The 26,444-nt window shown below is 43.5% G+C and overlaps 1 protein-coding gene across 3 annotated transcripts in view; it reads left to right on the top strand.

The window, feature by feature from the left end:
• LOC118379529 (small G protein signaling modulator 2-like) overlaps window positions 1-26,444 on the top strand; it is a 258,031-nt gene that overhangs the window by 8,504 nt on the left and 223,083 nt on the right. For all 3 annotated transcript variants that reach the window (XR_008068811.1, XM_052468679.1, XM_052468678.1), the window contains exon 2: window positions 18,580-18,655. Coding sequence is in view for 2 of the 3 variants with exons in the window: in XM_052468679.1 (XP_052324639.1) it covers window positions 18,580-18,655 (76 nt within the window). In the remaining variant the exon portion in view is untranslated. The remainder of the gene's footprint in view (window positions 1-18,579; window positions 18,656-26,444) is intronic.

Genomic DNA, 26,444 nt, shown 5'->3' with positions numbered 1-26,444 from the left:
ACAGACTGGTCACTGTGTAGCCTAACGATTGTATTGTCACTGTGTAGCCTAACGATTGTATTGGCCAGACAGACTGGTCTGAAATGTCACTGTGTAACCTAACGATTTTATTGGCCAGACAGGCTGGTCACTGTGTAGCCTAACGATTGTATTGGCCAGACAGACTGGTCACTGTGTAGCCTAACGATTGTATTGGCCAGACAGACTGGTCACTGTGTAGCCTAACGATTGTATTGGCCAGACAGACTGGTCACTGTGTAGCCTAACGATTGTATTGGCCAGACAGACTGGTCACTGTGTAGCCTAACGATTGTATTGGCCAGACAGACTGGTCTGAAATGTCACTGTGTAACCTAACGATTTTATTGGCCAGACAGACTGGTCACTGTGTAGCCTAACGATTGTATTGGCCAGACAGACTGGTCACTGTGTAGCCTAACGATTGTATTGGCCAGACAGACTGGTCTGAAATGTCACTGTGTAACCTAACGATTGTATTGGCCAGACAGACTGGTCTGAAATGTCACTGTGTAGCCTAACGATTGTATTGGCCAGACAGACTGGTCTGAAATGTCACTGTGTAACCTAATGATTTTATTGGCCAGACAGACTGGTCACTGTGTAGCCTACAGATTGTATTGGCCAGACAGACTGGTCACTGTGTAGCCTACAGATTGTGTTGGCCAGACAGACTGGTCACTTTGTAGCCTACAGATTGTATTGGCCAGACAGACTGGTCACTGTGTAGCCTACAGATTGTGTTGGCCAGACAGACTGGTCACTTTGTAGCTTATTCTAAAATGTATTAAATATTTTTTAGGTCATGTAATTGATTCTGTTGGAAAGGGGAGAAATTGTGCTTTACAATGGTATTGACATTACAGTTGATCTGGAAGTACTACATTTTTGGGGAGCTAAAATAAGGGCAATTGTGCTGACCAAGGCGATGTACGAGTTTACGTTAGCTAGCTTTTTTTATGACCATCGTTGTGACATATGAAATACAAGTGATAGTGTAATCAATGTGTAATAACTACGTTAAAAAAATGTATGAACGCGTTAAATTATTATGTGACGTGCAGTCATAATCAGGTCCTGATTGGTCAACAAGCTTAATTGGCACGTCAAATAGTGTTAAATAGTATATTTTTTTTTGACACAGTAAGACACAAACGGTGTTCCATAGAAATCCTGGTTTGGAATGAAACGACTGAACAAACGAACAACGAAACAGCACAGCAAGTAAGTGAAAGAAATAGGTTTTGATGATGTTTTACTGGTAATGGGGACATAATATGCCAACAAAATAACTTTTTGGTCAGTGTGGTGTGTGTAACCTTTATGTAACAAGACAAGTCAGTTTACAATGATGGCCTACCCCGGCCAAACCCGGGCGACGCAGGGCCAATTGTGCTCCACCCTATAGGACTCCCAATCATGGCCGAAAGAGAAACATCCTGGATTTGAACCAGGGATTGTAGTGATGCCTCTTGCATTGAGATGCAGTGCCTTCGACCACTGCGGGCGGCCGTGTGTGTGTGTGTTAACTGTTTAATTGTACTAGAATGCTTAAAAGGCCACTAAAATTCAAAATATCGGATATCGGTATTGTTTTTTTTTTGCCAAGGAAAATATCAGATATCGGTATTGTTTTTTTTTTGCCAAGGAAAATATCAGATATCGGTATTGGCCAGAAATGTCATATCGGTGAATCACTAGCACACACCCTGTCTATATAGTTGACAGTGCAAGTCAGAGCAAAAACCAAGTCATGAGGTCGAAGGAATTGTGCGTAGAGCTCTGAGACAGGATTGTGTTGAGGCACAGATCTGGGGAAGGGTACCAAAACATTTCTGCAGCATTGAAGGTCCCCAAGAACACAGTGTCCTCCATCATTCTTAAATGGAGGAAGTTGGAACCACCAAAACTCTTCCTAGAGATGGCTGCCTGGCCAAACTGAGCAGTTGGGGGAGAAGGGCCTTGGTCAGGGAGGGTTTGTAGCATCATCCTATCAAATCCTACCCAAGAAGACTCAAGGCTGTAATCGCTGCCAAAGCTGCTTCAACAAAGTCCTGAGTAAAGGTTCTGAATACTTATGTAAATGTCATATTTCCGTTTTTTTTTTAAAGCAAAAAAAAATTTGAAAACTGTTTATGCTTTGTCATTATGGAATGTTGTGTGTGGATTGAGGGTCATTTTTTTTTCATTTAATCCATTTTAGAATAAGCTGTAACTTAAGAAAATGTGGGAAAAGTCTGAATCCGTCCCACTGTATAGTGTATTACTTTTCCCCAGGGCCCAGAGGCAGAGTGCTTTTCACCAGGGCCCAGAGGCAGAGTGCTTTTCCCCAGGGCCCAGAGGCAGAGTACTTTTCCCCAGGGCCCAGAGGCAGAGTGCTTTTCCCCAGGGCCCAGAGGCAGAGTGCTTTTCCCCAGGGCCCAGAGGCAGAGTGCTTTTCCCCAGGGCCCAGAGGCAGAGTGCTTTTCCCCAGGGCCCAGAGGCAGAGTGCTTTTCCCCAGGGCCCAGAGGCAGAGTGCTTTTCACCAGGGCCCAGAGGCAGAGTGCTTTTCACCAGGGCCCAGAGGCAGAGTGCTTTTCACCAGGGCCCAGAGGCAGAGTGCTTTTCACCAGGGCCCAGAGGCAGAGTACTTTTCACCAGGGCCCAGAGGCAGAGTGCTTTTCACCAGGGCCCAGAGGCAGAGTACTTTTCCCCAGGGCCCAGAGGCAGAGTGCTTTTCCCCAGGGCCCAGAGGCAGAGTGCTTTTCACCAGGGCCCAGAGGCAGAGTGCTTTTCCCCAGGGCCCAGAGGCAGAGTGCTTTTCCCCAGGGCCCAGAGGCAGAGTGCTTTTCCCCAGAGGCAGAGTGCTTTTCCCCAGGGCCCAGAGGCAGAGTGCTTTTCCCCAGGGCCCAGAGGCAGAGTACTTTTCACCAGGGCCCAGAGGCAGAGTGCTTTTCACCAGGGCCCAGAGGCAGAGTACTTTTCACCAGGGCCCAGAGGCAGAGTACTTTTCACCAGGGCCCAGAGGCAGAGTACTTTTCACCAGGGCCCAGAGGCAGAGTGCTTTTCACCAGGGCCCAGAAGCAGAGTGCTTTTCACCAGGGCCCAGAGGCAGAGTACTTTTCACCAGGGCCCAGAGGCAGAGTGCTTTTCACCAGGGCCCAGAGGCAGAGTACTTTTCCCCAGGGCCCAGAGGCAGAGTGCTTTTCACCAGGGCCCAGAGGCAGAGTGCCATAGGGAATGACATGCCATTTGGGATGCAGACAGGGTACGAGGAGAGGCAACGCTTTGATTATTTTGGTGAGATAAGTTCCTGACCTACAGTATTGGGAGTTCCCTTGGCTTGGTCAATCTGTCCCCGTCTGAACTGATCGAACGGCAGATGTGAGGAATGTGTATTGATTACCTATCGCTCCTGATAACCTGATCACCGCCTAGAAACGTGACTTTTATTACTGGGGATCCAGTTTGTCTGATGTACATTGTATATTCTCCTTCTGTTCCCTATTGAAAATCAATGCATTGATGGTGTACACTACCCAGAATGCAATGTAATGTAATTGTTTGTCATTTATAACCTGTGTCACCTGAAATGTACTATAGGGTTTGTGTATACATTAATACATTAGACCTTTAAACACAGAAAGAAACCTGCATGTGAGTCAGTGAGACAGGAATCAAAGCCCCAGCTGCAGCTCCTGGTTTAAAGGTCTCTGTCTCTTTAAACCGCAGTCAGCCACCTCAGCGTTGCCCGGCAACTGAAAGCATCAGCAGCTAGCTAAGAAGTTAAATCGCATCAATTGACGATTAATGCTGCCACAACTCACTGGCCCTGTCTCCGTCTGTGTCTGCCTCTCCTGTTTCTGTCTTTGTTTCTCTATCTCAATTACATTACATTTTAAGGGCTTTATTGGCACGGAAAACACATGTTTACATTACCGAAGCAAGTGAAATGAATAATAAACAAAAGGGGAAATAAACAATCAAATATGAACAGTAAAGATCTGTCTGTGTCTGTCAGTTGATGATGTACTAATACTACTCCCAAAAGACAGTGCTATTTTTAGTTGAAGTGTATTTCCCTTCAATTCCCAATCTTTTAACTACAGAGACGTTCTTCCCTTCAATTACCCAATGCTCTTAACCACGACAGAGACAATAAATTTGGCTGTGCGTAGCTGCTGGGTTTAGGATGGTCAGGATATGAACAGAAAATGACAGTTGATGTGCTGTGGTCAGAGGCGATAGGACAGCCACCTGCTGCGCATGGCCGATGTTCGGGTTGGTCTGTCTTGTCTTTTAGCCACGACAATACAGGATAAGTTCTGCACTATATTTAGTTGTGTTGGATGTGGATTGGTTACGACAACTCACAACTTACAACCAACAGCTCCACAGGTGGGGGTAATGGCCAATGATTCAAAGGTCCATGGTCACACCGTTACAGGCTGAGGCTAGTCCAAACGGTTCACAGTCACACCGTTACAGGCTGAGGCTAGTCCAAACGGTCCACAGTCACACCGTTACAGGCTGAGGCTAATCCAAACGGTCCATGGTCACACCGTTACAGGCTGAGGCTAATCCAAACGGTCCATGGTCACACCGTTACAGGCTGAGGCTAGTCCAAACGGTCCATGGTCACACCGTTACAGGCTGAGGCTAGTCCAAACGGTCCATGGTCACACCGTTACAGGCTGAGGCTAATCCAAACGGTTCATGGTCACACCGTTACAGGCTGAGGCTAATCCAAACGGTTCATGGTCACACCGTTACAGGCTGAGGCTAGTCCAAACGGTTCACAGTCACACCGTTACAGGCTGAGGCTAGTCCAAACGGTCCACAGTCACACCGTTACAGGCTGAGGCTAATCCAAACGGTCCATGGTCACACCGTTACAGGCTGAGGCTAATCCAAACGGTCCATGGTCACACCGTTACAGGCTGAGGCTAGTCCAAACGGTCCACGGTCACACCGTTACAGGCTGAGGCTAGTCCAAACGGTTCACGGTCACACCGTTACAGGCTGAGGCTAATCCAAACGGTCCATGGTCACACCGTTACAGGCTGAGGCTAGTCCAAACGGTTCACGGTCACACCGTTACAGGCTGAGGCTAATCCAAACGGTCCATGGTCACACCGTTACAGGCTGAGGCTAGTCCAAACGGTCCACGGTCACACCGTTACAGGCTAAAGGCTAGTCCAAACGGTCCACAGTCACACCGTTACAGGCTGAGGCTAATCCAAACGGTCCATGGTCACACCGTTACAGGCTGAGGCTAATCCAAACGGTTCACAGTCACACCGTTACAGGCTGAGGCTAGTCCAAACGGTCCACGGTCACACCGTTACAGGCTGAGGCTAATCCAAACGGTCCATGGTCACACCGTTACAGGCTGAGGCTAATCCAAACGGTTCACAGTCACACCGTTACAGGCTGAGGCTAGTCCAAACGGTCCACGGTCACACCGTTACAGGCTGAGGCTAGTCCAAACGGTCCATGGTCACACCGTTACAGGCTGAGGCTAGTCCAAACGGTTCACGGTCACACCGTTACAGGCTGAGGCTAGTCCAAACGGTCCATGGTCACACCGTTACAGGCTGAGGCTAGTCCAACCGGTCCACGGTCACACCGTTACAGGCTGAGGCTAGTCCAAACGGTCCATGGTCACACCGTTACAGGCTGAGGCTAATCCAAACGGTCCATGGTCACACCGTTACAGGCTGAGGCTAGTCCAAACGGTCCACGGTCACACCGTTACAGGCTGAGGCTAGTCCAAACGGTCCACGGTCACACCGTTACAGGCTGAGGCTAGTCCAAACGGTCCATGGTCACACCGTTACAGGCTGAGGCTAGTCCAAACGGTCCATGGTCACACCGTTACAGGCTGAGGCTAGTCCAAACGGTCCATGGTCACACCGTTACAGGCTGAGGCTAGTCCAAACGGTCCATGGTCACACCGTTACAGGCTGAGGCTAGTCCAAACGGTCCATGGTCACACCGTTACAGGCTGAGGCTAGTCCAAACGGTCCACGGTCACACCGTTACAGGCTGAGGCTAATCCAAACGGTCCACGGTCACACCGTTACAGGCTGAGGCTAGTCCAAACGGTCCACGGTCACACCGTTACAGGCTGAGGCTAGTCCAAACGGTCCACGGTCACACCGTTACAGGCTGAGGCTAGTCCAAACGGTCCACGGTCACACCGTTACAGGCTGAGGCTAGTCCAAACGGTCCACGGTCACACCGTTACAGGCTGAGGCTAGTCCAAACGGTTCACGGTCACACCGTTACAAGCTGAGGCTAGTCCAAACGGTTCACGGTCACACCGTTACAAGCTGAGGCTAGTCCAAACGGTTCACGGTCAAACTGTTACACGGAAATCCTGGATAAACTGTTTCCCCCCCCCCAGTGTGTTGAGAGCACAGGAGGTTGGTGGCACGTTAATTGGGGAGGACGTGCTCGTACTGTAGTAATGGCTGAAACGGCATAAATGGTTTCCGTGTTTGATACCATTCCATTCACTCCATTCCAGCCATTATTATGAGCCGTTCTGACCTCCAGCAAGCCTCGTGATTGGGAGCCATCACTCACTCTCACCAAGGGCTGTAGCAGTAAGTGGATCTGATAGGTTTGGTGAATCATTAATCATTTTGAGTCTCTCACCGAAATGTGTTTAGAGTGACTGATGGGGGAGTGGAGGTTTGAATCGTGAGAATAGTGGGGATAGGAGAGTGGGTGATGGCCCAATCATTCAATAGCAGGTCACTCTGCCCCCAAATGCATCTTATTGGGCCACTACCTACAGTCAACCTTTGCAAAGTGGTACAGATTTGCCGACTCTGGACTCGAGAGTTGCAATTGCTTTCTTGGAAGCTGTGTCATTCAATGAATCTGTGAAACTGCATCGAAGCTGCTACTGGGAATCGTTGTATGGCAGAGACTTAACCACACCTATGATATCGCTCTAATATACTCCATTTCTCTGTTTGCTATAATCGCCTGGATGCACGTTGCACCAATGGCACCTTCACTGCCATATTGCACACAGAGGGCCCAAACCTCATTCCCATGTCTCTTCCCCGAAGAAATATCCTCTCATTATGCAGCTGGGTACTATGTTATCTCAGCCAGTCTGACTTAGAGTCAAATGGCACACTTATTCCCTATATAGTGCACTACTTTTCACCATAAGTGTGCCCTGGGGCGGCAGGGTAGCCTAGTAACCGGAAGGTTGCAAGTTCAAACCCCCGAGCTGTCGTTCTGCCCCTGAACAGGCAGTTAACCCACTATTCCCAGGCCGTCATTGAAAATAAGAATTTGTTCTTAACTGACTTGCCTAGTTAAAGAAAAGGTCAACAAAAAAAATGTTGGCATGTACTTAGAGAGACTACCTTGGAGGCAGAACTCCAGTTTCTCTCCTGAGGTTGTTACATGAAATACAAATGGCACCCTATTCCCTATATAAAACACTACGTTTGACCAGGGCCAGTAGGGCTTTATGTAGGGGATAGAGTGCCATTTGGCAGGCTGAGATTTGGCTCTGCAGAAATAAAAGGAAACACCATTGGATTAGCAGTACAACTACTATAGAGCTACAGGTTATATGGGTTCTGGTAAAAAGAAAGAATAAGGTAGTGCACTATGTAGGGAATAGGGTGCCATTTGTCATTCCGTGAATGCCAAGAAGAGGATGGATGAGTGAGGGTCATTCCAGGAAATTAGTGCTTTAACTGGTTTCACTGATGGGTCATTCCAGGAAATGAGTGCTTTAACTGGTTTCACTGATGGGTCATTCCAAGAAATGAGTCCTTTAACTGGTTTCACTGATGGGTCATTCCAGGAAATGAGTGCTTTAACTGGTTTCACTGATGGGTCATTCCAGGAAATGAGTCCTTTAACTGGTTTCACTGATGGGTCATTCCAGGAAATGAGTGCTTTAACTGGTTTCACTGATGGGTCATTCCAGGAAATGAGTCCTTTAACTGGTTTCACTGATGGGTCATTCCAGGAAATGAGTCCTTTAACTGGTTTCACTGATGGGTCATTCCAGGAAATGAGTCCTTTAACTGGTTTCAATGATGGGTCATTCCAGGAAATGAGTGCTTTAACTGGTTTCACTGATGGGTCATTCCAGGAAATGAGTGCTTCAACTGGTTTCACTGATGGGTCATTCCAGGAAATGAGCCCTTTAACTGGTTTCACTGATGGGTCATTCCAGGAAATGAGTGCTTTAACTGGTTTCAATGATGGGTCATTCCAGGAAATGAGTGCTTTAACTGGTTTCAATGATGGGTCATTCCAGGAAATGAGTCCTTTAACTGGTTTCACTGATGGGTCATTCCAGGAAATGAGTCCTTTAACTGGTTTCACTGATGGGTCATTCCAGGAAATGAGTCCTTTAACTGGTTTCACTGATGGGTCATTCCAGGAAATGAGTGCTTTAACTGGTTTCACTGATGGGTCATTCCAGGAAATGAGTTCCTTTTGCATCCTTTTGATATTTTAAGTAGTAATTGGACTTTTCACAGTGTCATGGATGTGCTTTTGCAGCAGACGACCACACCAGGTTCCACTCCTATCAACTAGAAGCGGATCCAGTGGGCACGCCAGCGTGTTCAGTTTACTCGAGGGGCCTGGTCAGGCACCAGACCTCAACCCAATAGAGCATAATAGGATGAGCTGGAATGGCTGTTCACAGCATGAATGTACCGCCGTCTAATCTGCAGCAACTGCGCGATGCCTTCGCGTCAGCATGGACCAACATCCCTGTGAAACGTTTCCGACACCTTGTAGAATGCCCCAAAGAATTCAGGCTGTTCTGAAGGCAAAGGGGGGGTCCAACCCTGTAGTAGATTGTTGTACCTAATAAACAGGCTAGTGAGTGTATGTGCCTGAAGTGAATGCTATTGTTTTACTGCTCTAGCTATGTGTATCAGTCATTAGACAGAGAGGTACAATACATGTATCCTTCCTTATGTAACACACAGACAGTCAGAGTGATCTACAAGGTCCTAATTAGCTTTGTGTCCTGTTCTGTTCCAGAACCTCTTTATTTGCAGTGTTCCAGAACCTCTTTAGTTGCAGTGTTCCAGAACCTCTTTAGTCGCAGTGTTCCAGAACCTCTTTAGTCGCAGTGTTCCAGAACCTCTTTAGTCGCAGTGTTCCAGAACCTCTTTAGTTGCAGTGTTCCAGAACCTCTTTAGTTGCAGTGTTCCAGAACCTCTTTAGTTGCAGTGTTCCAGAACCTCTTTAGTTGCAGTGTTAGTTGCTATGGCTCCTAGTAAATCCCTGTTATATCTTTTCAACAGTACTAGGGTTGCTATGGTTCCTAGTAAATCCCTGCTGTAGCTTTTCAGCTGTACTAGGGTTGCTATGGTTCCTAGTAAATCCCTGTTATATCTTTTCAACAGTACTAGGGTTGCTATGGTTCCTAGTAAATCCCTGCTGTAGCTTTTCAGCTGTACTAGGGTTGCTATGGTTCCTAGTAAATCCCTGTTGTAGCTTTTCAGCTGTACTAGGGTTGCTATGGTTCCTAGTAAATCCCTGTTATATCTTTTCAACAGTACTAGGGTTGCTATGGTTCCTAGTAAATCCCTGCTGTAGCTTTTCAGCTGTACTAGGGTTGCTATGACTCCTAGTAAATCCCTGTTATATCTTTTCAACAGTACTAGGGTTGCTATGGTTCCTAGTAAATCCCTGTTGTAGCTTTTCAGCTGTACTAGGGTTGCTATGGTTCCTAATATTTGGAAAAGTGGTATAGGTATATGAATGATATGTTTTAGTGTGTGCCTATCCAAGCATGTGTGTGGTGTCCCAGCTTGTTCATTTCTAGGTAACTGCATATTAGCGAGTTGGTGTGACCCTGGCTGCTTTAATCTGCTGCTTTAATCTGCATCCCAAATGGCACCCTATGGGAATAGGCGCCCTGTTCAAAAGTAGTATACTACACAGGGAGTAGGGTACAATTTGGGACACAGCTGTAGTCTATCTTCCCCTGGCCGCCTGTCTGTGGCCGTGTTTCTGTGTGTGTGTGGCCGTGTGTGTGTGTGAGGGAGACTGAGGTACAACGTAAGCACTGGCCTTTGTTTGAGAGAGAGAGAGAGAGAGAGAGAGAGAGAGAGAGAGAGAGAGAGAGAGAGATAGAGAGAGACAGAGAGAGACATAGAGAGAGAGAGAGACATAGAGAGAGAGAGAGAGACATAGAGAGAGAGAGAGAGAGAGACATAGAGAGAGAGAGAGAGAGAGACATAGAGAGAGAGAGAGAGAGAGACATAGAGAGAGAGAGAGAGAGACATAGAGAGAGAGAGAGAGAGACATAGAGAGAGAGAGAGAGAGACATAGAGAGAGAGACATAGAGAGAGAGAGACATAGAGAGAGAGACATAGAGAGAGAGAGAGACATAGAGAGAGAGACATAGAGAGAGAGAGAGACATAGAGAGACATAGAGACATAGAGAGAGACATAGAGAGAGAGACATAGAGAGACATAGAGAGACATAGAGAGAGACATAGAGAGAGACATAGAGAGAGAGACATAGAGAGAGAGAGAGAGACATAGAGAGAGACATAGAGACATAGAGAGACAGAGAGAGACATAGAGACATAGAGAGAGACATAGAGAGAGAGAGAGAGACATAGAGAGAGAGACATAGAGAGAGAGAGACATAGAGAGAGAGACATAGAGAGAGACATAGAGAGAGACATAGAGAGACATAGAGAGAGACATAGAGAGAGACATAGAGAGAGACATAGAGAGAGAGAGACATAGAGAGAGAGAGAGAGAGAGACATAGAGAGAGACATAGAGAGAGACATAGAGAGACATATAGAGAGAGACATAGAGAGAGAGAGAGACATAGAGAGACACATAGAGAGAGACATAGAGAGAGAGACATAGAGAGAGAGAGACATAGAGAGAGAGACATAGAGAGAGAGAGAGACATAGAGAGAGAGACATAGAGAGACATAGAGAGAGAGAGACATAGAGAGAGAGAGACATAGAGATAGAGAGAGAGACATAGAGAGAGAGAGAGACATAGAGAGAGAGAGAGAGACATAGAGAGAGAGAGAGAGAGAGACATAGAGAGACATAGAGAGAGACATAGAGAGACATAGAGAGAGAGAGACATAGAGAGAGAGAGAGACATAGAGAGAGAGAGAGACATAGAGAGACATAGAGAGAGAGACATAGAGAGAGAGAGACATAGAGAGAGAGAGAGACATAGAGAGAGAGAGAGAGAGAGAGAGAGACATAGAGAGAGAGAGAGACATAGAGAGAGAGAGAGACATAGACAGAGAGAGAGAGAGAGACATAGAGAGAGAGAGAGACATAGAGAGAAGAGAGACATAGAGAGAGAGAGACATAGAGAGAGACATAGAGAGACATAGAGAGAGACATAGAGAGAGAGAGACATAGAGAGAGACATAGAGAGAGAGAGAGAGACATAGAGAGAGAGAGAGACATAGAGAGAGAGAGAGACATAGAGAGAGAGAGAGACATAGAGAGAGAGACATAGAGAGAGAGAGACATAGAGACATAGAGACATAGAGAGAGAGAGAGACATAGAGACATAGAGAGAGACATAGAGAGAGAGAGAGACATAGAGACATAGAGAGAGAGACAGAGAGAGAGAGAGAGACATAGAGAGAGAGAGAGACATAGAGAGAGAGAGAGAGACATAGAGAGAGAGACATAGAGAGAGAGAGAGAGACATAGAGAGAGAGAGACATAGAGAGAGAGAGAGAGACATAGAGAGAGAGAGAGACAGAGAGAGAGACATAGAGAGAGAGACATAGAGAGAGAGACAGAGAGAGAGAGAGACATAGAGAGAGAGAGAGACATAGAGAGAGACAGAGACATAGAGAGACATAGAGAGAGAGAGAGACATAGAGAGAGACATAGAGAGAGAGAGAGACATAGAGAGAGACATAGAGAGACAGAGAGAGACAGAGAGAGAGAGAGACATAGAGAGAGACAGAGAGAGAGAGACATAGAGAGAGAGAGACATAGAGAGAGACAGAGACATAGAGAGAGAGAGACAGAGAGAGACATAGAGAGACAGAGACAGAGAGAGAGAGAGACATAGAGAGAGAGAGACATAGAGAGAGACATAGAGAGAGAGAGAGAGACATAGAGAGAGAGAGACAGACAGAGAGAGAGAGACAGACATAGAGAGTAAGACAGAGAGAGAGAGTGAGACAGAGAGACAGACAGAGAGAGAGAGAGACAGAGAGACAGAGAGAGAGAGAGAGAGAGAGAGACAGACAGAGTGAGAGAGACAGAGAGAGAGACAGAGAGAGAGACAGAGAGAGAGAGAGACAGAGAGAGAGAGAGACAGAGAGACAGAGAGACAGAGAGAGAGAGACAGAGAGAGAGAGAGACAGAGAGAGAGAGAGACAGAGAGAGAGAGAGACAGAGAGAGAGAGAGACATAGACAGAGAGAGACAGGGACAGAGAAGGTCCATCACCTGAGACTAATGTACCCCACATTACCCCACAAGACATGCCACCAGAGGTCTCTTCAAAGTCCCCAAATCCAGAACAGACTATGGGAGGTGAACAGTACTACATAGAGCCATGACTACATGGAACTCTATTCCACATCAAGTAACTGATGCAAACAGTAGAATCAGATTTTAAACAACAGATAAAATACACCTTATAGAACAATGGGGACTGTAAAGCAACACAAACATAGATACAGACAAATGTAAACACACACACGATAAAATACACTATACACACATGTTCACGTGGATGTTGTACTGTAGATATGTGGTAGTAGAGTAGAGGCCTGAGGGCACACACTTAATATATTGTGAAATCTGTTATGAATGTATTGTTACGTTTAAAAATGTTTTAGCTGCTGTCTTGGAAGCAGTATATCCCTAATAAAATACAAATGTCCTGCCTCAAAGCATCAGACAGGGACCTCAAAATGGAGTCCAATCCAAACGCACAGGCTGCATCCCAAATGGAGCCCTTCGTAGTGGCCGATTTTGGTGGTTTGGGGACTGTCTGTCAGACAGGACGCAATGCTTTCTGATGGTGTCAAGTGACCTCAATATTTCTAAAGGTGTCCCGCAAGGGTCGATTTTGGTGGTTTGGGGACTGTCTGTCAGACAGGACGCAATGCTTTCTGATGGTGTCAAGTGACCTCAATATTTCTAAAGGTGTCCCGCAAGGGTCGATTTTGGGACCTGTCCCTTTTTACTATTTATACACTGAGTGTACAAAACATTAGGAACACCTGCTCTATCTGTGACATAGACTTACCAGGTTAATCCAGGTGAAAGCCATGATCATCCCTTATTGATGTCACTTGTTATAAAGGATCGGACCCTTTTTTTCCCCGCCAATTTAAGGCCTAAAATGACATATCCAAAGCTAACTGCCTTGTAGCTTCCGGACCTGAAGGATGTGACATATTAATGATACCATTTGAAAGGAAACACTTGACCTGAAGCAAGGATGTGACATATTAATGATACCATTTGAAAGGAAACACTTGACCTGAAGCAAGGATGTGACATATTAATGATACCATTTGAAAGGAAACACTTGAAATGTGAACACCAACCAGTTTCTACTTGCCATATATTACTATATTATATAACTGTGCTCGGATGTTTCACAAAAGTTCCAAACCTTTTTAATTCTCATAGTTTCTACAGATTGTAAATTAAAGATACATTTTTTTTCTCACATTTCAAATCACACAGCAGTGCTATTTGCTGAATCCCCAATATACAGTTGAAGTTGGAAGTTTACATACACCTTAACCAAATACATTTTAACTCAGTTTTTCTTGACTTTGTTGTCCTTCAGCCATTTTGCCACAACTTTGGAAGTATGCTTGGGGTCATTGTCCATTTGGAAGACCCATTTGCGACCAAGCTTTAACTTCCTGACTGATGTCTTGGTCCTTCTGTAGCTCAGTTTAGAGCATGGCGTTTGTAACGCCAGGGTAGTGGGTTCGATTCCCGGGACCACCCATACGTAGAATGTATGCACACATGACTGTAAGTCGCTGGATAAAAGCGTCTGCTAAATGGCATATATTATTATTATTATTTATTATATTATGTTGCTTCAATATATCCACATAATTTTCCTTCCTTATGATGCCATCTATTTTGTGAATTGCACCAGTCCCTCCTGCAGCAAAGCACCCCCACAACATGATGCTGCCACACCCATTCTTCACGTTTGGGATGGTGTTCTTCGGCATGCAAGCCTCCCCCTTTTTCCTCCAAACATAACGATGGTCATCATGGCCAAACAGTTTGATTTTTGTTTCATCAGACCTGGGATATTTCTCCAAAAAGTACCATCCTTGTCCCCATGTGCAGTTGCAAACCGTAGTCTGGCTTGTTTATGGTGGTTTTGGAGCAGTGGCTTCTTCCTTGCTAAGCGGCCTTTCAGGTCATGTCAATATAGCATTCGTTTTACTGTGGATATAGATACTTTTGCACCTGTTTCCTCCAGAATGTATACAAGGTTCTTTGCTGTTGTTCTGGGATTGATTGGCACTTTTTGCACCAAAGTACCTTCATTTCTAGGAGACAGAACGCGTCTCCTTCCTGAGCGGTATGACGGCCGCATGATCCCATGATGTTTATGCTTGCATACTATTGTTTGTACAGATGAACGTGGTACCTTCAGGCGTTTTGAAATTGCTCCCAAGGATGAACCAGACTTGTGGAGGTCTACAAAAAAAATTCTGAGGTCTTGGCTGATTTCTTTTGATTTCCCCATGATGTCAAGCAAAGAGGCACCGAGTTTGAAGGTAGGCCTTGAAATACATCCACAGGTACACCTCCAATTACCTGAAATTATGTCAATTAGCCTATCAGAAGCTTCTAAAGACATGACATCATTTTCTGCAATTTTCCAAGCTGTTTAAAGGCACAGTCAACTTCGTGTAATGTTAACTTCTAACCCACTGGAATTGTGATACAGTGAATTATAGGTGAAATAATTGTCTGTAAACAATTGTTGGAAAAATTACTTGTGTCATTCACAAAGTAGATGTCCTAACCGACTTGCCAAAACTATAGTTTGTTAACAAGAAATTTGTGGAGCGGTTGAAAAATGAGTTTTAATGACTCCAACTTAAGTGTATGTCAACTTCCGACTTCAACTGTATATAACATTCTATTGATTACAAGAATTACATTGATTACAAAAATTAAAAAATAATCCGATGTTGTTTTGTGTATCAGTTCATAAAGCCATGGACATCGAAAATCCCAACCATTTTGCAACCTGTATGGCACAGCTGTCATTTTTTTTGGTCCTGATATGAAACTGGTATCGTTTTTAATTTATCATAATTTTCTTTAACCAGTTTTGTTCTATAATGCAGGGCCGACAGGCAAGTTCCTTACCTTCCCCCCCTTCAACTTACCTCTTCCATTTTTGCAGAAATGCTGCAATTTTGCAATTCTGGATTGAGCAGACTTTTTCATACATTTTGTTAGCTGCATGTGTTCTATGTGTCCTATTTATGATAGAATTTACAAAGATTGTATCGTTTTCAAATATTGTTTCCAAAAATAAAAATATATTTTTAAAATAAATTAGTTTATTTGAGTTTAACCATAATATTTATAATTTTGTCTGGCTTGCCATTTTAAATAAAATGTTTTAAAAAAATTCTCATATAATTACAAAACAAGTTAGGTGTAGGCATGGCCATAAGCAAATAGGGACACTGGGATATGACTAAAGGGTTCATTTTCGGGGTGATTTTCAGGGTGATTTTTCGCAAATAGAGAGGTATTTTCCTTTCCATGTTTGCGAGACCTTATTAATTTTTCTAACTTTCTATAAAAAATGTATTGTAGTGAGATAATGTCTTTCTTTTTGGATATGAAGACCTAGTATGTCCACTTCACTGTCAGACCATTTTATTGGTGAACTACACAGCAATGTAAAAGTTGTATTATTTAGAGATCCAATATATAATATGGTACACTTATTATGTAAGTCGCTCTGGATAAGAGCGGCTGCTAAATGACTTAAATGTAAATGTAAATGTAAATAATTTGGTTGTAATCCATAGAGGTTAGATCAATTATATAGATCCTCCATGAATCATCAGTGTACAATGACACCTTTGTTTTTAAGCCCTGGATTTCTTATCCCTTAATATTATTGTTGGATCTGAATTTTAATAGCTAACATTTTAATGGACATAATAAATAGATATGCCGATAGTGGACATCCTTGTTTCTCTCCTCTTGGCAGTTTAATGCTTTCTGTGAAGTATCCATTATTTCCTATTTTACACCTAGGGTTACTACACATAACTTTAACCCATTGTATAAGAGATTCTCCAAAATTATAATTTTCCAGGCATTTATTGTAACGGCTGTTGGAAGGAGTGGAGGACCAAGGTGCAGCGTGGTACGTGTTCATCTTTATTATTGGAACTGAACACTGATTAACAAAAATAACAAAGAGAATGAACAAAAAAACAAAACAGTTCTGTCTGGTGCAGAAAGACACAAAACAGAAAACAACTACCCACAAAAACCCAGTGGGAAAAAGCTACCTAAGTATGGTTCTCAATCAGAGACAACGATAGACAGCTACCTCTGATTGAGAACCACACCCGGCCAAACAACAAAGAAATACAAACCCTAGAAAATGAACATAGAATGCCCACCCTAGTCACACCCTGGCCTAACCAAAATAGAGAATAAAAGCCTCTCTATGGCCAGGGCGTGACATTTATATATACATTCCAGTCATACTTTATCAAAAGCCTTTTCAAAGTTGGCTATGAAAACAAACCAGGCCTGGTTTCCCAGATTTGTCATAGTATTCTATTGTTTCTAGTACTTGTCTTATATTATCTCCAATGTATCGTCCTTGTTAAAAACCTGTCTGATATCCGACAATACCTTTTGAATTGTATGCGTTATGCATTTTGCTTGAATTTTTGCATCACAACACTGAAGTGTAATGACCCTTAAATTTTTAAATTGGACTGGATCTTTATATTTACTACCTGGGTCCCGTTTCAGTAATAGTAAATCAGACCTTCTTGTTGAGTGTCTGATAATCTACCATTTTTATAAGAGTGGTTAAAACATGCTAAAAGCGGTCCTCTGAGTACATCAGAAAATGTTTGATATACCTCAACTGATGATGATGATGACGGTGGTAATGGTGCTGATCATGGCAATGATGACGACGATGGTGATAAAAGCGTCTGCTAAATGGCATATATTATTATTATTATTATAGCGACGATGGTAATGACGATGGTAATGACGATGATGATGGTAATGATGATGACGATGGTAATGGCGATGATGGTAATGATGATGACGATAGTAATGACGATGATGATGGTAATGATGATGACGACTATGGTAATAGTAATGACGACGGTAATGACGATGATGATGGTAATGATGATGACGATGGTAATGGAAATGACAATGGTAATGATGACGATGGTAATGATGATGACGACGATGGTAATAGTAATGACGATGGTAATGACGATGATGATGGTAATGATGATGACGATGGTAATGGCGATGATGATGGTAATGCTGATGACGATGGTAATGATGATGGTAATGACGATGACGATGGTAATGACGATGATGATTGTAATGATGATGACGATGGTAATGGAAATGACGATGGTAATGATGACGACGATGACGATGGTAATGATGATGACGATGGTGATGATGGCGACGATGGTAATAGTAATGACGATGGTAATGGCGGTGATGATGGTAATGATGATGACGACGATGGTAATGATGACGACGATGACGATGGTAATGATGATGACGATGGCGACGATGGTAATAGTAATGACGATGGTAATGACGATGATGATGGTAATGATGATGATGACGACGATGGTAATAGTAATGACGATGGTAATGATGACGACGATGACGATGGTAATGATGATGACGATGGTGATGATGGCGACTATGGTAATAGTAATGACGATGGTAATGACGATGATGATGGTAATGACGATGATGATGGTAATGATGATGACGATGGTAATGGAAATGACAATGGTAATGGAAATGACAATGGTAATGATGACGACGATGACGATGGTAATGATGATGACGATGGTGATGATGGCGACTATGGTAATAGTAATGACGATGGTAATGACGATGATGATGGTAATGATGGCGACAATGGTAATAGTAATGACGATAGTAATGACGATGATGATGGTAATGATGACGGTGGTAATGATGATGACGGTGGTAATGATGATGACGATGGTAATGGAAATGACGATGGTAATGATGACGATGGTAATGATGATGACGGTGGTAATGGTAATGACGATGGTAATGATGATGATGATTTTCGATGATGATGATGGTAATGATGATGACGATGGTAATGGTAATGACGATGATGATGGTAATGATGATGACGATGGTAATGGAAATGACGATGGTAATGATGATGACGATGGTAATGGAAATGACGATGGTAATGATGACGATGGTAATGATGATGACAATGGTAATGATGATAATCTTAATGACGATAATGATCCTGTGTCTCTCTGTACAGGTGAAACAGATCATGGAGGAGGCGGTGACTAAGAAGTTTGTCCACGAAGACAGCAGCCACATCATCGGCCTGTGCAGTAAGTACACACACACATACGCGCTCCCTCTCTGAGAGCTCCTCAGCTGATAATGTAGTGACTCTGGGGGAAGGACAGTATTTGACGTCACCTGTGTCGCTGACTGTGCTGGCACAGCAACGGAAAGTTAATAACCACACTGGAGTCAATGGAAACTAATTTTAGAGGTTCCCTGGTTGCACAACATGTACTTTCTCCAAGAAAGACAGATGCGTGTGTGTGTGTGGCCTCCGTAATGCAGTCAGTATTTTCTGGAAGGACTTGCAGTGGAGTGGAGGGGTTTACGTAGTTTCCGGACGGATGGCTGCGAGCCGGTGAGCTGGCGAGTTGGTGACTCACACCTTGAGGACCGAATTTGCTAACGCCACACCGGGGGGGGGGGTTAGCCGCTGCATATCTTCCCCTGTGTGTGTAGTGCAGTGTTATATCCTCCCTTCAGGGCCAGGACAGAGCCGTAGAGTTTGACCAGGGCTCATACACACTATGTAGGGTGCTATTTTGAGAAGGAGAAAGATAGATATTCATGGGTCTGGTAAAATGACAACCAGGGAACAGTGCAGTCTGGTGATTGAACTATCAGGCTGTAATTATAGCCATTTAAAGGTGCAATCTGGAGTTGTTACATCCATTTTTGGTCTTATATATTAATGATATGTACATGTTGATTCTTGAAGAATATAACTTATAAATGCCTCATGAGCTTAGTTCAACTGTCACACTCCATCAGAACCCTTTTAATATAAGCTAGTTTTACTTCAATGTTTGTAAACAATGTGATTGTAAACAAACACTGTATGGTCTCCAAACATGGTTACAAATATAATCTGGATTAGGTTTAGGCGGGATTCAGATTGTCATACCTTCATACCGACCTTGTGCCATCTCGGGATGTTTGGTAGTACCGGCACTGAACACAAGGAGAGGTATTTTCAAACCCCACTGTGTCTCTGTATTCCGAAAGGTTAGCAATGCTAACAAGTATATGTAAAATCCCATAGAGAATGCTAGCTAAATACTAACGAGCGCATTGCAAACATTTTATACAGTTTCTGACATAAACTATTTGCAGGACAGACGTACTAGCTAATAAAGTTATACAAGTAACTCAAAAATGCATCTCACAGTTTGCTGCACGGACATAACAAATATTAGACAGCAAGGCTCTTGATCCAGGAGGGGATTCTCTGCTGTTACCAAATGCTTGATTTTGCAAGAAGCTAACAAGCTAGATAGCTAACTACTGTTAGTACAACTGCAGCGCATTTAGCACATTGTAGACCGTTAACTTAATAGTTATAAGATATCTAGCTGTCCAACATTTAGTTGTGAATTTAATACTGTAATTAGATCGTGCTGCGCAACAGTGACTCACAAGAAATGAAGAATGCAATATGCTTTATCTCCTAACGTATTTTACAAGTGGACTGCAGGTATTTACTTAAAAAGTAGCTTAAAAAAATAATATATATATACACATCAAAGAAAATAGTTGAAACAGTATTGACAGTATTGAAAAACCATCCCGTGGCTATTTCCAAATATCCCAGTATACGGTATACCGCCCAAGCCTAATTTTGATATCATGGATGGTCCGTCCTTGCATCCACAGGGCCATGAATTTGAGAGTGGTTTAATTTCCCCCAGCCCGGCGCAGTGCGCGCTAACCAAGGTTGCCAGGTGCACGGTGTTTCCTCCGACACATTGGTGCGGCTGGCTTCCGGGTTGGATGCGCGCTGTGTTAAGAAGCAGTGCGGCTTGGTTGGGTTGTGTATCTGGGGACGCATGACTTTCAACCTTCGTCTCTCCCGAGCCCGTACGGGAGTTGTAGCGATGAGACAAGATAGTAGCTACTAAAACAATTGGATACCACGAAATTGGGGAGAAAAAGGGGTTAAAAAAATAAAATAAAAAAATAATTCCCCAGCCCCATCCCTCAGCTGTTTACCAAAACAGTGGCGGGGTGTCCGCTTTGTTATTGTTTGAACTGCAGATTGTCCCTTTAACAATAGAGACGGTTCAGTACAAATGATGCTGTCGTGGCAGCTGGAGCTAGTGAGGAGCGAGGACATCCTTTGTACATGGTTAATGTGATAAATACTATTCATTTGTCCGACAGCGCTTTTAAGATGATCTGTAGTCCACAGCAGCATGTGAATCATAGCTTCGTCTGTGTAGGAGCTGGCCAAATGGAGCCGTATTCCCTTAGGGATAGGGTGCAATTTGGGACACAGCCTATGAGAGCTGGCCAAACACAGCCCTGTTCCTTACATGTCAAAAATAATAAATTTCTTACCAATATGTTATAAGTCCCTTCAAGTGCTCCCACGACTTATCTGAACATTCAACTTGGGGTTATTTATACATTTGTGTTATGTATAAGTTTGCCTCCTTTAACACATGTTATGTAGGCTACAGTCCTACGTTATGTTACGCCCCTATGTTCTCCGAAACCTCTTTAGAAAAGTTTCACTTTGCTATGTATAAGTTTGCGTTACGTAGCTAGAGACTGAGTTTCTGGTGAAAGAAGGAGCCAGTTGTCCACATTTCCATCTAGTTAACAAGCTGTGGGCCGTTTGGAGGGTCAGCCAACGCAGGCGGGGGTGTCTTAGCTCCTAACTCCGAGCCTACGGACCAACGGATCGATGAGAAAATTACCATCCTCCTCCTGAATCACTTGGTTTCTGTCTAAAATGGCACCCTATTCCCTATTGTAGACTCTGGTCAAAAGTAGTGTACTATATAGGGGAACAGGGTTGCATTTGGGACTTACCCTAGCATATTATGTCAAAAGTGAGCTGCTTGGCCGCGGATGGTGTGGGGGCGAGGGGAGGAGACGAGGGGAGGAGACGAGGGGAAGTTGGGCTGCAATTATCATTTCAATATTTTACAGTGCCAGCAATATAAAATGGTAAATAATGGTCGGAAGTGCAAAGGGAATTTAAGGCTTTACTTTTTAAAATTTTGTTGTCTCATTTGAATGAGTAATGGCATAATTAGGTCAACCTCGTGGGATAGTGTACTGTGTGTGTGTGTGTGTGTGTGTGTGTGTGTGTGTGTGTGTGTGTGGTTAATATACACGGACTGTAACAAAACATTATGACATGAATCCAGGTGAAAGATATGATTCCTTATTGATGTCACCTGTTAAATCCACTTCAATCAGTGGAGATGAAGGGGAGGAGACGAGTTAAAGAAGGAGTTTTAAGCCTTGAGACAGTTGAGACATGTATTGTGTATTCAGTGCCATTCAGAGGGTGAATGGACAAGACAAAATATTTAAGTGTCTTTGAACTGGGTTTGGTAGTAGGTGCCAGGCGCACCAGTTTGTGTCAAGAACTGGATTTCTTTTAGCTAAATATGCAGTTTTAAAAATATATACTTCTGGGTATTGATTTTAAGAAACGCATTGATGTTTATGGTTTGGTACAGTCGTCCAATGATTGTGTCTTTTTTGCAAATGCGCTTTTGTTAAATCATCGATTAAATGCAACGCAGGACACGCTAGATAAACTAGTAATATCATCAACTATGTGCAGTTAACTAGTGATTATGATTGATCAATTGTTTTTTATAAGATAAGTTTAATGCTAGCTAGCAACTTACCTTGGCTTCTTACTGCATTCGCGTAACAGGCAGGCTCCTCGTGGAGTGCAATGAGAGGCAGGTGGTTAGAGCGTTGGACTAGTTAACTGTAAGGTTGCAAGATTGGATCCCCCGAGCTGACAAGGTGAAAGTCTGTCGTTCTGCCCCTGAGGCAGTTAACCCACTGTCCCCTGGTAGGCCGTCATTGAAAATAAGAATGTGTTAACTAACTTGCCTAGTTAAATAAAGGTGTAAACAAATATATATATATATATATATATATATAAAAGTTACTTGAAATCATATATATATATCGGCCATTATATAAAGTTACTTGAAATCAGCCCTAAACTCAATCAGTTTCCTGTCTGTATCAAGAATGGTCCACCACCTAAACTCAACAGTTTCCTGTCTGTATCAAGAATGGTCCACCACCCAAAGGACATGCAACCAACTTGACACACAACTGTGGGAAGCATTGAGTCAACATGGGCCAGCATCCCTGCGGAACTCTTTCGATACCTTGTAGAGTCAACATGGGCCAGCATCCGTGCGGAACTCTTTCAACACCTTGTAGGGTCAACATGGGCCAGCATCCCTGCGGAACTCTTTCAACACCTTGTAGAGTCCACGCCCCAACAAATGGAGGCTGTTCTGAGGGCAAAAGGGGGTTTGCAACTCAATATTAGGAAGGTGTTCCTAATGTTTTGGACACTCAGTCTAGGTGTGTGTATCACAGCAGTGGGCAGGGTTGGGTAGGTTCCTTTCTAAATGTGACCCGTTACAGTTACTTGTCCAAAATTATAATCAGTAACGTAACTTTTGGATTACCCCGAACTCAGTAACGTAATCTGATTACATTCCGTTACGTTTAGATTACTTTCCCTTTCAGAGGTATTAGAAGAAGACAAAAATGTATGTTATCCCATTGAATGACAGCTATTGCAGGATAAATCACTGTAGAGAGAGAGGACTACCACACTCTCTTTTCTGCCTCCTTCTCTCCCACTCTCTTTCTCACGTCACAATTTTGTGTCCAACCCGTGGTTTGTGACCAACCCGTGGTTTGTGTCCAACCCGTGGTTTGTGTCCAACCCGTGGTTTGTGTCCAACCCGTGGTTTGTGTCCAACCCGTGGTTTGTGACCAACCCGTGGTTTGTGTCCAACCCGTGGTTTGTGTCCAACCCGTGGTTTGTGTCCAACCCGTGGTTTGTGTCCAACCCGTGGTTTGTGTCCAACCCGTGGTTTGTGTCCAACCCGTGGTTTGTGACCAACCCGTGGTTTGTGTCCAACCCGTGGTTTGTGTCCAACCCGTGGTTTGTGACCAACCCGTGGTTTGTGACCAACCCGTGGGCTAGAAAATAAACGGTACTGCCCTTGAAGGGACTTTCTGTTATACAAACACAAGTAGAAATACATAACATACACAAACGCTATCGTTACTCGTAAAGTACAAGGCTAGATATACGTCTGCTAGATCTGTAAGTGTTCAGAAGTGGCACCTTCCAGGCTTTCCTCCTGAACAGAACACCTGTATCTATTATGTTCTATTTCCTCCTGAACAGAACACCTGTATCTATTATATTCTATTTCCTCCTGAACAGAACACCTGTATCTATTATATTCTGTTTCCTCCTGAACAGAACACCTGTATCTATTCTATTACATTTCTTCCTGAACAGAACACCTGTATTTAATATATTCTGTTCTCATTCCTCCTGAACAGAACACCTGTATCTGTTCTGTTCTATTTCCTCCTGAACAGAACACCTTTATCTATTATATTCTGCCTGCCTGCGTGTGTCTGTGCCTCCTTGTGTGTATGTGTGTCTGTTTGTATCAGATTGCTTCAGTGAATGGAGATGAGGTGCAGCAGCTGCTGTGAATGATTCCAGTCTGACTGACAGACCCACACTAATTGTTGCACAACTTCTAAGGACTCTCTACAATGCCTCTGCATTAAAAATAGTGCATTACATAACAAATAGGATGCCATTTTGGGGGTACGGATAACCAGAAAAGAGTAAATCCCATTGTGATACATGGAGGAAGTGGTTGTATTTTATTGTACGCTGTCATGACGTTACCCTCTTTGGGTACAGCAAGCCCATCCCCCTCTCCCTGCCTCCCCTTGCCTCCTTGGTTAGAGAGAGGTCGTAAATTCCTGAGAAGACCCTGCCTCATGGCCACACAGTATAAGAGAGAGTGAATTTTCATGGAGAACAAAGGAATTTCTTCCACCTCACAGAACTTGAGGTCCGAACAACATTTATGTTCCGGAGAAAGTATAAAAGATCGGCGAAGAATCCAGCTACGAACTGGTCCGTTTGTCACAACTTAGGGAAGGTCATGGGAGACGGTGTGGCCACATTACCATAACGCTGTTTATATAATAGCCTCAGATATGAGGTTTACATCTAATTGTTGAATAAGATGAATTAGTGAGTATGATACTGTTTACACAATTTTATAATGTGATTTTGGACTGTTTAATGAAGGAAAATCCAATTCCCTTTTGAGTTGAACTAAATCAGAGGACCGTCCCTGAGCCCATTTCAGGTCGGGCATCCTGGGACAGCCCCTTTTCTGCAATTCCGAATAAAACCCAACTTTGAGAAATGATCACCAGACCATGTTTTTCTCCATTAGGAGAGGACAAAGGTTGTAGACCATTGCTGAATCTTTACCACGTGGTTAAACTCTTAGACGATCGATACCGACAGAATAAGAACAAGTCTTTGATATGAATTACTATTCTGCAGCTAGGAATTCGGTATCATTGAACTCGAAGAACGACAACCACCGAAACATCCAATCTACAACAACATGAATGAATGTCACTCTGAACCAGCCACTATAACCACGACAGAGAGAGGGAGAGAGATGGACAATTCTACAAAAGAAGCAAACTTTTCAGCGATCAAGACGACACACTGAGCGTAAATATATATATTGATTGCAATTGTTCCCGAATGAGTGAGCGTTCATGTGTAAAGGATTAGCATTTCAATTGTTATAATCATTAACTCTGTAGTGACTTCTCAGCTGACCCCCACTCTCCGTTTTGTCCACCAAGCCGCGATGCCGGTTTAGCCCACTAGGGCACATTCCCCTATCATTTCTTGTAACCATATTTACTTTGTTTGTTTATGCATTTCTGTGAATGACTTAATTAGTAATAAATAAATGATTTAAGACAATTGATGTATGGATGACTCATAGTGAAGACTGGGTTCGTGCAGATAACCAACCATTTACGATGTTTGGAATGAGACTAACGTGAGGTAAAGTAAATAATGAATTAATCAGAAAACTATTTGATCAGAAATAAAATATCTGAAAGGTTATATTAGGAAATTGTAACCTTGTAATCTGAATATTTTCCTTGGTGCCCCGACTTCCTAGTTAATTACAGTTACATGATTAAGGAGTTTAATCGCGTAAATACTAAGTACAGAGAATCTTTGATAAAACTAAGTCTTCAATTTAATGATAGTAAAGACACGACAACACATTTGGTGGATTAAATGCAAGATGGTACTGGAGGATAGTTGAATAAAATAGATTAGTCACAGTATTGAACAATGAGTGAAATGAATGGATGGCAGAAGACGAGTGGATGTACTTCCTGGTTATGACCTCATAGTGCTGATGTCATTGATTGGGTAGTTGGTTATATAGTGATTAGATGTGTGTGTGTGTGTCATTCATTGTCTATGTTGGTTAAAGTTAAATAAAGGCCTTGAACCTTTTAAAATGGACAATTAACTTGTTATTCCTGTTTCTCTTAGACAGCTCATGTGTTTCATGGACACAGGGTACAGACAGAGTTGAGTTACTTTAGCCATGTGTGTTTGTGTGTCTGTTTGCTGGTGAATAGAACTAATTGAGAGTGACGAGTCACCGGAGACCATAGAGAAGCTTCAGCTATTCATATTTCACGCACTCTCTCACAAACACACACACAAACACAAACAAACACACACACACACACACACACAGGCTAATTGAGAATGATGCCAGCTGGAAGCCACTGGAGACCAGGGAGAAGCTTCAGGTATTCCACTGATTATAGCTGGTCTCCATGACAACTCGGCTATCCTCCACACAGACATGTGTAGTCTGCACCCCGTGGAACAGAATAACATGCACACACACAAATACATGCACACACACACACACACTTATATAACACGGCAGTCTCGTC

Source organism: Oncorhynchus keta, chromosome 18, assembly GCF_023373465.1.
Source record: "Oncorhynchus keta strain PuntledgeMale-10-30-2019 chromosome 18, Oket_V2, whole genome shotgun sequence".
Lineage (NCBI taxonomy): Eukaryota > Metazoa > Chordata > Actinopteri > Salmoniformes > Salmonidae > Oncorhynchus > Oncorhynchus keta.
Note: the sequence above shows the minus strand (reverse complement) of the source record. Positions and strands in the feature narration are given on the sequence as shown.